The 14,485-nt window shown below is 47.4% G+C and overlaps 1 protein-coding gene across 7 annotated transcripts in view; it reads right to left on the reverse strand.

Moving 5' to 3' along the window:
- Nucleotides 1–14,485, reverse strand: part of LOC140690350 (trafficking protein particle complex subunit 9-like) — an 83,430-nt gene that overhangs the window by 15,759 nt on the left and 53,186 nt on the right. The window contains exons 1-2 of one of the 7 annotated variants that reach the window (XR_012065612.1): nucleotides 8,899–9,041; nucleotides 7,344–7,513 (exon numbers count right to left, since the gene is read on the reverse strand). The exons of 1 other annotated variant lie outside the window; for it this stretch is intronic. Coding sequence is in view for 1 of the 6 variants with exons in the window: in XM_072952065.1 (XP_072808166.1) it covers nucleotides 9,241–9,472 (232 nt within the window). In the remaining 5 variants the exon portion in view is untranslated. Of the gene's footprint in view, nucleotides 1–7,343; nucleotides 7,514–8,898; nucleotides 9,042–9,146; nucleotides 9,473–13,529; nucleotides 13,687–14,193; nucleotides 14,388–14,485 lie in introns of those variants that run through there. 5 more of the 7 variants (XR_012065610.1, XM_072952065.1, XR_012065611.1 and 2 more) reach the window with 5 other exon arrangements.

The following is a 14,485-nucleotide window of genomic DNA, read 5'->3' on the forward strand; positions in this document are numbered from 1 at the left end:
TACTATCAAAAAGAGTAGAGTGGAGCATAAGTGATTGGGTTTCAAAGGGAAAAGGGTGGGTTGAACAGTCAGGGTGGACTTTCCAAAACAGGTGGCCCTTTTCATTTTCCTCTTTGTTTTTCATTTTTATTCACTCTTACGTGTGAATAATGTTCCACTACATGGAGATACTACATTCTGTTCATCCATTCAACAGCTATGTATGGACGAGGTTCAGAAGAATCAGTGTAAGTGGTGACTAGCAGGGATGGCATTTAAGCAAAGGGCAAGATGTGCTTTCAAAAAAAAAGCCAACCAACAGAGGCACAAGGAAATTCACTGCGTTTCTGAGCAAAATGCATGCTTGCTTCGGCAGGACTACCGTGCAGGGCTGGGGCGGATATTGGCAGGAATCACGGTGTGGGAGTCACCTGAGAAGACTCCTCACTGCAAGCAGCTCAACCAATTCTCCTCCCTCATCCTGTATTGTTAGAGCAATGTTTCTAGGTTACTCTTATTTCAAGTAATAGCAATTTACTGCACATCTGAACATCTCCATCAGACCGCATTACCTCCAAGCCACAGAAAATCATTCACTGACCAGAGCAGCTCCAGGATATAACGGTGATGGATCAGGGAGTCTTGCAGCATTCCAGCATGCAGGCACAAACCCCATATGTGCCCTGGTGATGTCCAGAAAATAAAATGCATGGAAATATCTCACTGCTGGTACACGACATCTGCCCTCAAATTGCCCCAAAATCATGCTGGCAAAGCAGTACTCAACCCTCTCAGTACAAAAAAAAAAAAGGTAAGAAGGAAAATTAAGGCTCTTCCATTGAAAACCAGCAACCATCACTGCCAGTATCTGAGCTGGAATGCTCCTGAATTCGAAAACCACTGCGCATTTACTATTCAAAAGTGAAAAACATATATGTATTTCACGTAGATGATATTGCAGTAGGATTTTTCTTTTCAAAATTTCCAGTTGCAAAATTAGCACAAGAAAGTTTATGCTTCAGGTTTAAAAAAAGTCAATTATCCTCCACTTTCTTAATTTTGAACTTACTATTATTTTATAAATGGGGCTATGCTGCGGATTTTAAACAAACTGTTTGATTTCTGCAAACAAGACCTTTATGATCTCACTATTTCAGAGCAAACTTTAACGATTCTTTGAGAGGTGAGGCCTTGGGGGGCTCACTAACAGCTCTTTAAATACTGACAAGGATGTGCTATTAAGTAATGCAAAGGCTCTAACTCCACAGTAGCTCAGAAAGCAAAGAAACTACACCAAAAACTTACTTAAACAATTTTATATATTCCTAATCTTTTGAATATTAAATTTCTTAAAAGATATGTTTTTTTTTTGAAAAAAACAACAGCTGTATTAAATTTCCTCTCACCAAGCAATCTTTATCAAGAATAAAAACCCCTTTGGAAATCAAAATGACAGGACGTTTCTAGCTAAGTGAACATCCAGAACTGAACACAAACTTAGATCCTATCAGATCTCACTCGAACGAGCTCAACAGCATCCTGGGCTACCCTGGAAATTAGCTCTTCCAAATTTCCAAATGGAAATTATCAGTTCCAAATGTTGGCTGAGCTAAGATCATCACACAAGGCAGGGAAAGAGAGAAGAGGGAAGTCCAGCTGGCGGCCTCCATCAGTTTTCTTGCAGCCACAAGGTGCCTCTAGGGCGGCCCCGCTAACAAGGCCCCCCATAAGGAAATCCGGCATCCACACTGCCCCTGCCATCCCCAAGCAGCCCCGACGCCCTTCTCCGAGCCTGTGAATGGTCTTCTAATGATCCCCCAGTTGGTGGCACCCTCCACCTCTTCCCCGCTACACACACACACAAAGCCAAGGCAGCCTTCCCAAATCACAAATTTGATTACATCACCCCACTTCAAACCATTCAGAGGCTCCCTGGTGGAATTCTATCCCCACCCCAGACCTTGCTCGCCCAGCCTCACCTCAGTACCCAGGTCCCCAGTCACCTCAGGGGCCCCCTGACCTGCTCCTACTTCCCACTTGCCTCCAGGCTCATTTTGACTGTTTCCCAAGGAAGCCTTCCCTCCCTCCAACCTCCACAATTTGTTCCTCTGTTCCTAGAACATTCTAGGCTAAGTCAACTTCTGACAATGCTAAGCTCTCAAGAAGCAAATACATTTTGCTTACTAATGTGGCTACATCCTCTCTCCCCTAGACTCAGAGAAGTGCGTGTGTTATGAATAAATAAATGACGGGGTGAGTCTCAAAGTGACAGACATACCTACTCTCGCCCGTCCCGACCCTTCTGTCTGTAGAATATCAGAAGCAAAACCAGAAGTACCTTTCCTGAGGGTCACTTTCTGATGACACCCTTCACTGTATACTGTGTCAGTTCTAGTAAAACCCAAGTTCTTCCAAAGCCCTCCACCCCAAACTCTCTCCAGTGTCCTCCCCAGCAGGGGAACCCTCCACTCTGGACCACACAGGGCACTCTCCCCGGGTCCCCACGCCAAAAGCCTCCAAGCGCCTGCCCGGGCTGCACCTGCGACCTGAGCCACATTCTTGACTCCTTCTCCTGGCTGATTCTTACTCTGTCATCACAACTGAATGTAGAGCACATTTCTTCCAGGAAGTCCTCTCTGATAATGTCCTTTAGGTCTTGGCTGGGCTCCGTCTACAGCAGCAGTACATGGTGACCAACTGGGTAGTTGCCCCCTCCTTTGAGACCACGAAATCTTGGGGGCCACGTGGGAAGGAGTGAGAGATTGCAAGAGGGCTGGGGGAAGCAAAAAGCAAAAATCACAGCCCAAGTCCCAAATTCAAGGACACTTTCTCAGAAAAAATATAAACTATTTCACACGTGTGCAATTTGGCTAATATTTTTGTGGCTTGTGGACAGCAAGAACTTGGTGTTCTAGTCCAGAACCAAGGTTTCATGCAAAGAAATGTATACATTCATATCCAAAGGAAACCAGAGCTGCTCAAAAACAGTTTGCAGTTAGAATTGAAAGGAACTTTGATAAAGACAATCTCTCTCTCTTCTTTCTTTTCTGGCATCATATAATTTTAGAAGTATTTGCGAGACTAAGAGATGGCTACAGCCCGTGATTATGCACTGGAGTTTTTGAGGCTGAGGAAGCCCAGATTACATGCACTGTGTAAATGCAATCACACCAACACACTGATAGGTGCCGTGGTGGCGGAGCTGATGTTCCAAAGCAGGCAGCCTTATGCTGTAAGAGAACACTAAATAGAAAGGAAGAAATGCAATGTCCTGTACTCAATTTCATTTGCTATATGGGCCATTAACTGATAGTATATCTTGACTAATGAAACCCAAAAATAAATTGTCATGTCGATTTTCTTCATCTGATCGTTTTATGCTAAATTTGGATATTAAACCCTCACTCCATAAGTAAAGCTCAGGCTTATGCTGCAGCACAGCTACAGCCCGTGGAATAAAGCCAATCAAGGGAGAACTGGAGAGTTTCCCTTCAGAAGCTGCTAAGTGTGGTTTTGCACCTGTAGGTCATTTGCAACCACGTCATCGACCTAGGAGTAAGACCTAACCTAACATCTGTGTGGAGAAAAGCACTGCGGTGCTTCCGAACCAACAGAGAACACTGAGCTTTGTGAAACAGTCCTGAGGCACTTAAATCATACTTTTTCTGAAAGGCTCCAAAACTGACCCACTTCACCATTCCAGGTTCAACAGGGAGGTACCGGAATTAATAGAGAGTACATGCTCTTGAAGTCTGACAAGGCCATGCTTGAATTCGGCTACAGCACTTACTAGCCACTAAATGGACAAATTTCTGAACCCTTCTGAGAAGGCTTCCCAATCCGCAAAAGGGGGCTGCCACCGCCCACCTGGGAGGCATGGATGTGAATGCAACATGCAAGTAGGGCGGCCGACTGGTACCTGACACGGGGCCTGGCTAGTTGCCCTCCGCTGCCCTTCTCCCCCTTTGAACTTACACTGTTCCCCCGGTAAGGATCAAGCCCCCGGTACAGACTGCCCGTATCTTCTGTGTATCCCTGGATACATGCTTTACCCTTACGAGGTCAGAAAAACAACTGCCTCCTCCCAAGACACTATCAATGTTCTTAAGGGTCTGGGTATTTTTTACTCTATTTTGCAGGGAGAGTATTCGAGAACTTTCCAAGCACCATTCTCCAGGATGGCTCCCCTCACAGCGCCCATCCCTTCTCACCTCAGATACTTTGTATGATTGCCTTCTGTTCATGGGAAAGCAAGTCCGGTAGGGTGGGACTCCATAGGCCTCCCTCCCTCCCTCACAGGTGAGTGTGACTACCTTGTCCCCACTCCAAATCCAGCTTCTAAGAAGTCTACCCTCCCGGACCCTGCAGCCTCTGCACCTTCCCAAGACACACACATAGCCACGACCCTCCCTTCAGATTTCTTCCTGGCTGGCCCTGCCCACCGCCCGGCCCCTTAAGGATAAACGCCATTAGTCGAAAAATCGCAAATGCCGCTGACTGACACAGCAAAGCTGCATGGTCTGGGCTTTCCTCCAAACCAGACACAGCCCTGCCCCCCACAGCCTAATTCTGCACCTCTCGAGATGATCTAATTCACATGCAAGGCTGTGAACACCAGCTAAGAATGACGACTCCCAAAGTGTGTCTCTAGTCCGGCTCCTTCACCTGAGCCCCAGTCTCATAGACACCAGTGTCTCTTTGAAGTCCTAACTTGGATGACAAATGGCACCTTAAAAATGCCTCATGTCCACCATTTACTCTGGAATTCGATTCCTGGCATGTACCTCCCAGACTCCACATTTTAGTAACAGCCCCAGTACCCATCTAGGTGTTTGAGGTCACATTAAATTTCCCCTGTTCCCTCCCCCCGGCCCTGCCCTGGAATCTGTCATGTAATTTCCTTCACTAAGCCCATCTCAAGTCTAGTTCTGCAGGGACCATGGCCGGAACCCCACAAGCTCACAGCATGGTGCAGTGAGTCACAGTCCTCCGTAGGTTACTCCCTGGAGGGGGAGGCATCTCCTGGCACGGGTCACCTCAGAAGGCACTGGATTCTCATAAAGGAGGCCCAGGAGAAGTTCTCACGTGGTCTGAGCTTTGAAGGGCCCGAGGTCCGGGGGAGCTCCTAATTAGCAGACACATTTGCCAGTGAGCAGGTGAGGATGCAGGAACTTAGGCAAGACTGTTCTCACTCCGACCCCTGGGCTCTCGGGAGCCACGGGAAGTGCCTGTGTCCAGGGTAGTACAGCCCGGCCATCACAGATACCAGTCTGCATTTGCCAACCTGGACAGCATAGACTCCATCTACTTGCGACACTTACTTCTGTTCTGTTCCCCACCCAGAATGTGATGGACTCATTCAGATATTCTGTCCTGACCCAAGCGAGACAAATTCAGTGAAAAATGAAGTGTCCACATTTGGACCAGAGCATGAAAGGAGCAACAATGTCTCATGGTCAGCATGATGGCGGTGGCCAAACCCTTCCACCAGGTGAGAAGAACCATGGTGGGGGTGAGTATCCAAGGTCCTAGGTCGGCCAAAGCATCTTCCTTCACGGTTGACTGGGGTGTTGGAGACTGACTACCACAAACTAACAAAGCCGTCAGTGGTGGACGTCAGCTGCAACAGACACGGATTCAGCTCTTTACTGCCAACATGGGTTAAAAGTAAAGGCCACAGCAGGGAGGTCTGCACGGCTGCTGAGGCAAACCACAGACCCAGCTGTGAATGCCCACTGGCTGGAGCAGAGAGGAAGCTACGGCCCTTTTTGCAGTCCCTGTGTCCAAAAGATCCAGGTGAGCCAGGTACTTAGGAGAAGGCCATGTTGTCCTGATACTCAGAAAAGCCAGCCTCATAAAGGGAACAAAAGAGTGGCATGGATTTTAGACCCACTTCTGCCCCTTTATGAAGGCAAAGTAAGGTAAATGGCACTGGGAAGTTGAATGCAAAGGAAAAAAAATACTGACTGCTTCCTCCAACAGCGTCCCCTGCAGCTGTTCCATCCCGAGCCTGCCACTTCCTCATCAGTGACCACCGGCCAGGAAGCGCCGTCACGCACGTCACAGCGACAGCCAGGAACCGCGTGCCGAGCACGTTTGTGTAAAAGCAGGAATCAAGCAAGGTGCTGCAGACTTTGACTTTCCAAGTTTAAATTCTCCATGAAAAGAATCCCTCAGCAGCCGCCTTAATCAATTCACATCTCACTTCTTCAAAACAATCAAACAAGTTTAATAAGGGCGCATTTGTCACCAAATATAAGGAGGACCAAACATGTCCCTCAAAGCAAGGATTTTAACAGGTATCAAACACCAGTGGGTGATGTGCTAACAAAGCAAATATTCCAAAAAATTAGAAATTAAAAAGATGACTAGGATAATACACGGATCAAGGCATCTGTTAAGTTTTTGCTTTTTAAAGCGATGGAGACAGCACGGAGGGCGATCTGGCTATTCCCAATGCAGGGTGTGCACAGCCCACATTTTCAGAAGCAACAACATGCTCACTGGGCAGTACAAGAGAAAAATGAACGAAGAAAAAGGAGAAGAGGAACAAGAGATAATTAAAAACACACAAGAAGAAAAATGATTTTTACAGCATGTACATGAATTTACGAGAGTGTGTGAGGCCAGGGACGCGGGGACGGTGAGACCCACCCTCACCTCCTGCTCCAGGGGAGGCAGGGGCCTGAGGGGAGCAGCGCTGCCGGGGGACCCCAGTGTGGTCAGTGCCCCTAACCAAAACTCCACCTACATGCATCTAGGCAGCTTTTGAGCTACAAATTGTGGTCACATTTCAGGCTCACTTCCACCACGAGTAGCAGGAGAGAATTAGGCTCTTCTCCTGAACCAAAGCATTGCTTTATAAATTAATGACTGTGGAATAGAAAAAGCAACAATGGAATAAAATGACTGGAATAGAATGTGCTTGACCCGAGCTCACTGGTCGCGTTAACTCATTGACATTAAGATGCTGGCTGAGCCCTTATGGTACCGGAACAGAAAGACCCACAAGGAGGGAGGTTTAATGCGCTGCTGTATTTGATGCCTGGAGCCATGCGTGGTACACGAGGTTCTGGGTAAACAATGGTGACAGTGTCTTCCACTATGGGCTAAGCACATATCCAGGTACTCCGCCAAATCCCAAGGGCAGACTTCAAAAGTCAAAATCAAGCTGACATTCTCTGGTGTGTTTTTAGACTCAGAGCGAAGCAGTTGCTGAGCAAAAATGTCACCAGTGCCTCCTATGACAAAAGAGGAGGCACTGGCCTGGGGGCTGGGGAAGGGCTCCGGGCTTCGACTGCTCACCCACCAGTCTGTCCAGGGGGAGAAGTTGGTCCCTGCTTATGTTGCACCGATGCACCTACCTTGACTGACGCCTTGGGACTCAGCAGGTGGTGACAGATGAGGTGAACGGAGCCAGCCTTGGTGTACCATGGTGCTGGCAGCTATGCTCTCAGCAGTGCCCAGGTTCCTAAACCTGACACCTCATCTCCAAGGAGAAGAAGGGGAGTGTGGGCATGTAGATCACAGGACCCTGTGAGGACAAGCACAGATCATGGACACGAAATGACTTGCCCCTTCCTTAAGCCATAGAGGTATGTTCGGGAGGAACAGAAAATTCATCCAGAGCCCAATAGGCACCTCACGCAGGTGGGACTCGGGTCCCCTCTGCCTATCACTCACAGGGCTGGTCTCGACATTCTTTTTATCAATTATCTGGCATCTTCTCCTCCAACTTACCAACAACCAGAAAGTAGAATCTGATCTTAGTTAAGTTCAAGAATCACAGAGCACCGCCTCCACAGCGGGCCTGGCAGCATGTACCAGGTCCTCCGACCGTCACCTGTGGGACCGCCATGAGCGATTTCCAGACTCAAGGACCGAGGCCGTAGGCTGGGGGGACACAGCTTCGCTCACTCTCCCCAACAAAGGGGGACCACCTCTCGGCAAAGGCATCTCACCCTCTTCTGCATGAGGGACAGCATGATAGATACACGGGGAAACAGAGCAGAAGGTGGGAAGCCCAGAAGAGCTCGTCTACACTTCCAAGGCAAAGTGGGGCCATTGACTTAATCACAGTGACAAAGTGAGAATGAGCATTTCTCTGTTCTCTACCATACTCCGTGATACGCCTTTCCCTGCATTAGGAGTTCATTCGGAAGTCCCTGGCAGTGTTTCTGATATCCAAACCTGGCATGGTGGCTGTCGGGCAGGAAGAGAGGGCCTGAGCCTAACAGGTGCTGGGCCTGGGGGGCAGGAGACACTGGCTCCAGCCCCAGCTCAACCAGCGCCTCGTTCTGCCTCTCGGGATTCAGCATCTCATCTATAAACAAAGGGTTGACACTGTCTCAGGACAGGCTTCCCAACAAAAATGAAATGAGAGCCATGTAAAGAAAGTTTCCTAGTTGCCACATTTAAAACGGTAAACAAAGAAACAAACCAACAAACAAAAAACAAATACTAGAAACAGATTTTAAGAACAGATCTTACTTAATCTACTGTATTTAAAATAGTAACATTTTGACATGTAATCAATATAGGAAGTAACATGATAGTTAATATTCTTTTACTAGACAAGCCTCAGCGTCTGATGTGCATTTGACCTACAGCACATCTCAACACAGACCAGCCTCCTCCCCAGTGCTCCTAGCATCAGTGACTGTGGCTACTCTATTGGACAGCAACTCCAGGGGTCCCACCAGTGGTCCTGGCTGAAAAGCGGGAGTAAGTGTCCACACTAACCCTAAAAGGATCTCTCTGAAACAAAGGCAGATTCACTTTTAAATGTCTGTAAACCGGCGGGTTTCACCTCCCTCCACCTTAGCTACAACACAGTCCTCTTCCTTGCTGATCCCTTTCTGGATGTAGGGAAGAAACCCGGAACACAGCCAGGGTGGACTGGTCTCCAGGGAAACTTACCTGCTGTCTGTCTTCAGTCCCATGACGTCCTCCTTCTCAAACGGGATGCAGAGGAGGGTGATCTTGTCCCCAGTCTTGTCGGGGGCCCCATCCAGCTACTTGGACTTGGGCAAGATGAGGAGTGACTCTGTGAAGTCCTCGATCCTCTTCTCCACCACCCTGCAGTCCTCGTAGATTGAAGGCCACGTTGGTGAAGCGACTGCTCGGCTACCTCCCCATGCAACACAAAGACAAAGAGCTGAGAGTCATTAAGCGTGGTGTCATTCAGCTCCTCTGCACGTGGAGCTTCTCGAAGCCCTTGGCCGAGAGGCAGTCAGTAATGGTGACAAGGCCCACGACCTTTCAGTGGGTCTGGAAGTCGCTCCACCCATTCTCGGGCGCATAGTGGTGCCTGTAGTGGATACAGAGTGCCCACTGGGAGCCGAACGGGCTGGTCTGGCTCACCGAGGAGATTCGCTTATAGATGCAAAAGAAATTCTCCTCTGAGATGATCCCCACGGGTTGGACCACCACGGGAAGAGTCTCATAGTCCTCAGCACACTGCACGTAGTCAGGGATGCTGATGTTGCAGGCCCTGCCGAGAGGGGAGAGGAGATCGAGGTACATACTGTGCTGTGGGCTGTGGGCCCATCTGGATTGCGGTGACCTGGTGTGTACCAGTCACAAGGCAAGGGAAGCCAAAGCAAATCCGGGGGTACAGTTTGTCCTCAGAGTCTGCACATGGCTACCGTAGCTCGGATCACATTACCCAGCTTTTGGTCCAGGCTTCCTGCCCCTGCAGTGTAGGGTCATTTCTTGTTTTCTGTTTCCAAGCACCTAGCAAGGCCCTGATGGAAAATCACTGCTCAAAAATGCTGAATAAATAAATGAACAAAGGAACTGCTTTCCCCAACCCCCTTCAGCAGAATATAAAGAAATATAAAGATCAAAAGATCTGGATTTCTATCCAATTTATTTGAACTCCTAAGCTGCAGAATAATGGATAAGAAAACTCTCCTTGGGGAGGAAGGTACAGTTCAGTGATAGAGCACAAGCTTAACATGTACGAGATCCTGGGGTCAAAGCCCAGAACCTCATTTTAAAAAATTAAACAAATAAATAAACCTAATTATCCTTCTCAAAAAATATTTTTTAATTAAAAATTCAAAAAACACCTTTAATTGACACATCATTGTAAACTTGAATAAACTTCAATTAAAAAAAAACTCCTTGACTTACAAGAATATATCTGGATTACACAAGTTTGCAAATGTAAAATGCCTAGGGTACCACCTTCATAAAAAGGAGGGACTGTACAAATTTACTATCGCTCCTTTATGAGCTATATTTCCTTTTGGGGGGATTATAACCTCTCAGAGTTAATTTTCTCAGATTAAAAAACAAACATTACCTGATTCTCAGTACTGCTGAAGAATCAGATAACCCTAAGAAAGCATCTGACCCACAGAGGCTACTCAATAAATGTTTGTTGAATGAATGAATAAACAAACAAAGTGAATGCTGCTCCCTGCCACAGACCATCATAATGGTAATACCTGGAAATCCCAGGCCCACGTTCCACCCGACTCTACACTAACCCTGTGTGTTTCTCTAAGCCCCAGTTTAATCGTGAATAGAAATGAGGGCAATAACACAAACCTCAAATTGTTACTGAGTCAGTAATGAATTGTACCACAACATTGCAAGATGGAACCATTAAGGAAAACTGGGCAAAGTGTCCAAAGGCCCTTTTCATATAATCTCTTAGAATCACATGGGAATCTACATTACATCTCAAATAAAAAGTATAATTTTTTAAAGAGGTTATTGAGGTTAAGTGAGCTCACTGTCTCAAAAAATGAACACACAGTACAAATAGGACAATGCCCAGCCCATGAGATACACTCGGTTAACATTCCCACTGAACCCACTGGTCCCTTCAACCTCAGAGCACAAGGACGGGTCCTCGTGGCAATAGGCCACTGCACCTGAAGCTAAGAAAGCTAATGGTGCCCACTACCAAGAGCCCCTGTCACCACCCTTGTTCTAATTTTCTATTTGTAATTTTTTTTATTAAATAGAAACTCCCAATTGCATAGCCTTCACCTGAACAGATATCATGATTGCAGCCCTTCAAAACCTGACCACAGAGAACATGATGGCAGCCCTTCTTGGTGAAACAATAAAATGAAAAGCCATTTCCACAAGATCTCTGTGTAAATCTACTAGGGAACTTCATCCTGGACTGAGGAAGAGGACTGTGGAGGAGGGGGCAATCTCAGGCACGGAGAACTATGGGCCACCTGTCCCACGATGGACTTTAGACTCAACCCTCACCCTCCAGGATCTTCAAAATACACACCGACAGAGTGCTATGGACAAGATTATTTTTTTTAAACAAATCCCTGAATCCCTAGCAGGTCTTTTTTCTACCAAGACACAAATGGCTTATGTGTATAATGTTTCACAAAAGCCCTAAAAAATTATCACCCCAACTTGACACATCAAGAAACAGAGGTAGAGAACTTTATCTCATTGTACAAGATTAGAAAGAGGCCATGTCAGACACCGTATTTAAATCGAAGCCCCTGCTCCAGTGCTCAGACTAGAAAGTGTGACATACTGCCCCTTTCCTGCCCTCTCCCTGCAATAAATCTCTGCAGAGTCTTTTCTGTGCCACCTGGAATCACAATCACATCAATTTTCCACAAAGAGCTATGTCACCCCTTGGAGGAATTATCAAAATCTAAAGGGTTGGTTTGAGAGAAGAGATTTGCATTTTCTGTTTCTCAAAGGAAACATGTCTTTAAAAGAAACTGAAAAGCACTTATCTAGTCTAAGCCCTCATTGTGCAGAGAAAGAAACGGAGGCTCAGAAGAGATGAGGAAAGGGCCTTATTAACAAATATAGCCTCATTGCAGCACCAAGCCAGCACTGGGCACTTCTGGAGGAGGATCTGGGAGGCCCAGGAGAATGAGTGTTAGAAATAGGAAAGAGAAGAAGCATACAAGGTCCTGTCTCTACACCACCATACCATGAAATTCCACCAAATTACCCAGTATGGGTGCACCATATATTAAGGTGGGCTAAACAGGTTATAGAAACCTGGAATTCTCAACCATAGTGGAAATTCCAACATTTACTGTGCTTTTTCCCCAGTTCAAGCATCAACTCAGTGGACGCTCTGTACCAGGGACTACATGAGGCCTGGAGTTCTCCCAAATACAGATCTCTATTACCACGTGTGCAAACCACATAAAGGCCACCAGAAGAAAAGTGCCCACAGATAAGATGGAATTACTGAAACTGAAAACTGTCAACCAGCATATATTACTAGCAAAAGCGGTGCTGCTAGAAATAGACTCATGGACATAGAAAGCAAACTGTGGTTAGCAGGCAGGAAAGGGAGGATTAATGGATACACATTAATAAATATAAAACAAATGACAAGGACCTACTATATTGCACAGGGAACTATATTCAATTTCTTGTAATGAGTTTCACTAAAAACACTCTAAAGCCAATGTATATACATATGCATATGTTTATAACTGAATCTCTGCTGTACATCTGAAACTAACATTGTAAATTGACTACACTTCAAAAAAAATAATTTTATATAATAAGTAAAAATAAAAGCAACGCCATTAAGAAAAAATAAAAGAACACTCTAATCCCCTTAGCTGTAGGTGGTGGAGAATTCTGGTTGCAAGCACCAACTCCACTGGATCATTCCAGCACTGGCTGTCACTCTTTCTGACCCTCAACGAGACACTTGGCTTCACTGAGGTTACTTTTCTTTTCTGTGAAGGCTACAGTTGCAACTAACAATGTATAGAATCTCATCATTCACAAGCCCAACAAATAGCGAGGACTTCCCATGGGCCAGGCTCTGGACAAATGAAAAGATAGGGTCCCAGATATATTCATGGGTAGAAGAATTTTATTCCATAAAGACATTAATTCTTCCTGTTTTCATAGGCAGATTCATTGCAATTCTGATTAGAATTCCTACCAGATTTTTCATGGAATATAACAAGTTAGTTTATGGTCAGGAATAGCCAAGAAACTTCTTTAGAAACACCACTGGGGAGGGGTGGATAGGTCATTCATGTCCACTGGTCTTTCTGAAGTGATGAAAACGTTCTGGAATAATAATGGTTGCACAACTGTGAATATGCTAAAAGCTGCTGAATTGTACCATTTAAATGGATGGACTTCATGGTGTGTGAACTATATCACAATAACGCTGTTATATGAAAAAATATTTCCTGACAATTATTTTTCTGTTTATACCACTAGTCTGCCTCACAATTTAAGAAAAACAAAAAACCAAAACAAAACAAACTGTGCCAGGAGCTCTTTAGGACTGCAATGTCCCTGGGTCTCCAATGCCTCTGGTGGTGCTGTTCCTGTTAAAACACACTAGCTGGGTTGGGCTAGTTAGAGACTGTAACTATCTTTTTAAGATCTACGGTCTCACGTTTCACCCTGGGAGAGGGAAGGAAGGAGGATATCACAGCCTCATGCCTTCAGCTCATTTTTAAATGAACCAAGCCTTGCTTTCAACACTGTAAACCCTCGCAATATAAAAACACGTGACATCAACAAGCACCGCCATCATAACACCTGAAAGTGTTCAAGGTACTTACCTGGGACAGAAACACTAAGGGAAGAGACCGAAGCTCGCTCAGCACTGACACTCCCTTTTCCGGACTCCAACTGGAGAAGCTGGGCGTTACAGCCTGAGGCTCTCAGCCCAGGGAGCAGCGCCCACGCCGCTGATCTGGTCCTCGGAGAGCGGGAAAGGGAAAGCAGAGGCGGTGGAAACGCTGTCTGCAGGCCCGCTCGAAGGCCAGCCCCAGCCCCAGGCCCAGGCGCCCGCCCCCGTCCGGGTCCGCAGACCCCGCCCGCCCGGGACACAGCCCGCCCAGGGGCGGGGACGGGCCGGCGGCCGAGGAGAGGCAGCCCGGGAGGAGAGGACTCGCGGGTGGGAGAGGGGAAGGGGACGCCAGCCGCGGACTGAGGGGATCCCGGCTGGGTGAGAGGTGGCAGGCGCACACCTGGACCTGGACAGGTGTGACCGAGGCACCGGGGCAGGTGGCGCCGGCAAAGTGGTCTGGCCTGAGCAATTCAGCTGAACACAGGCTAACTGGCGCCCTGGGGGGCTGTGACAGGCGGACCGCCCTCCCGCAGCCTCCTGACCCCTTTCCCGGGGGCCCCCCAACTTGCAGTTCCACAGCAAGAGTCCCCGGCCCCAGGCAGGAGACAAAGGCCTTCCGGGCGACACAGCTGAGAAGCCTTTGGGCAGATCCCTGGCTTGGAGATGGAGCTTCCAACCAGCAGACCAGATAGCACCGACTGCGCATGCGCAGGAGGACCAGCAATCTGCTCTTGGTTCTGTGAGAGAAGGTTGGACAGCGAGGGAGGGAGAAGATGAGAGCGGGTGGAGAGGAGGGTAACAGTGGGGGGAGACAGATGGACAGGAGGAGCAGAGAGAAGGGAGGACTCTGGAGAGGGGAGGGTCATAGCGGAGATGGAGAGAAAATGATTTACCTCTGCGGCACCCCGAAGGAGGCAGCAAACCTGCCTCTGTACCCTTCTGTAA

The sequence above is a fragment of the Vicugna pacos genome, chromosome 30 (assembly GCF_048564905.1).
Source record: "Vicugna pacos chromosome 30, VicPac4, whole genome shotgun sequence".
Lineage (NCBI taxonomy): Eukaryota > Metazoa > Chordata > Mammalia > Artiodactyla > Camelidae > Vicugna > Vicugna pacos.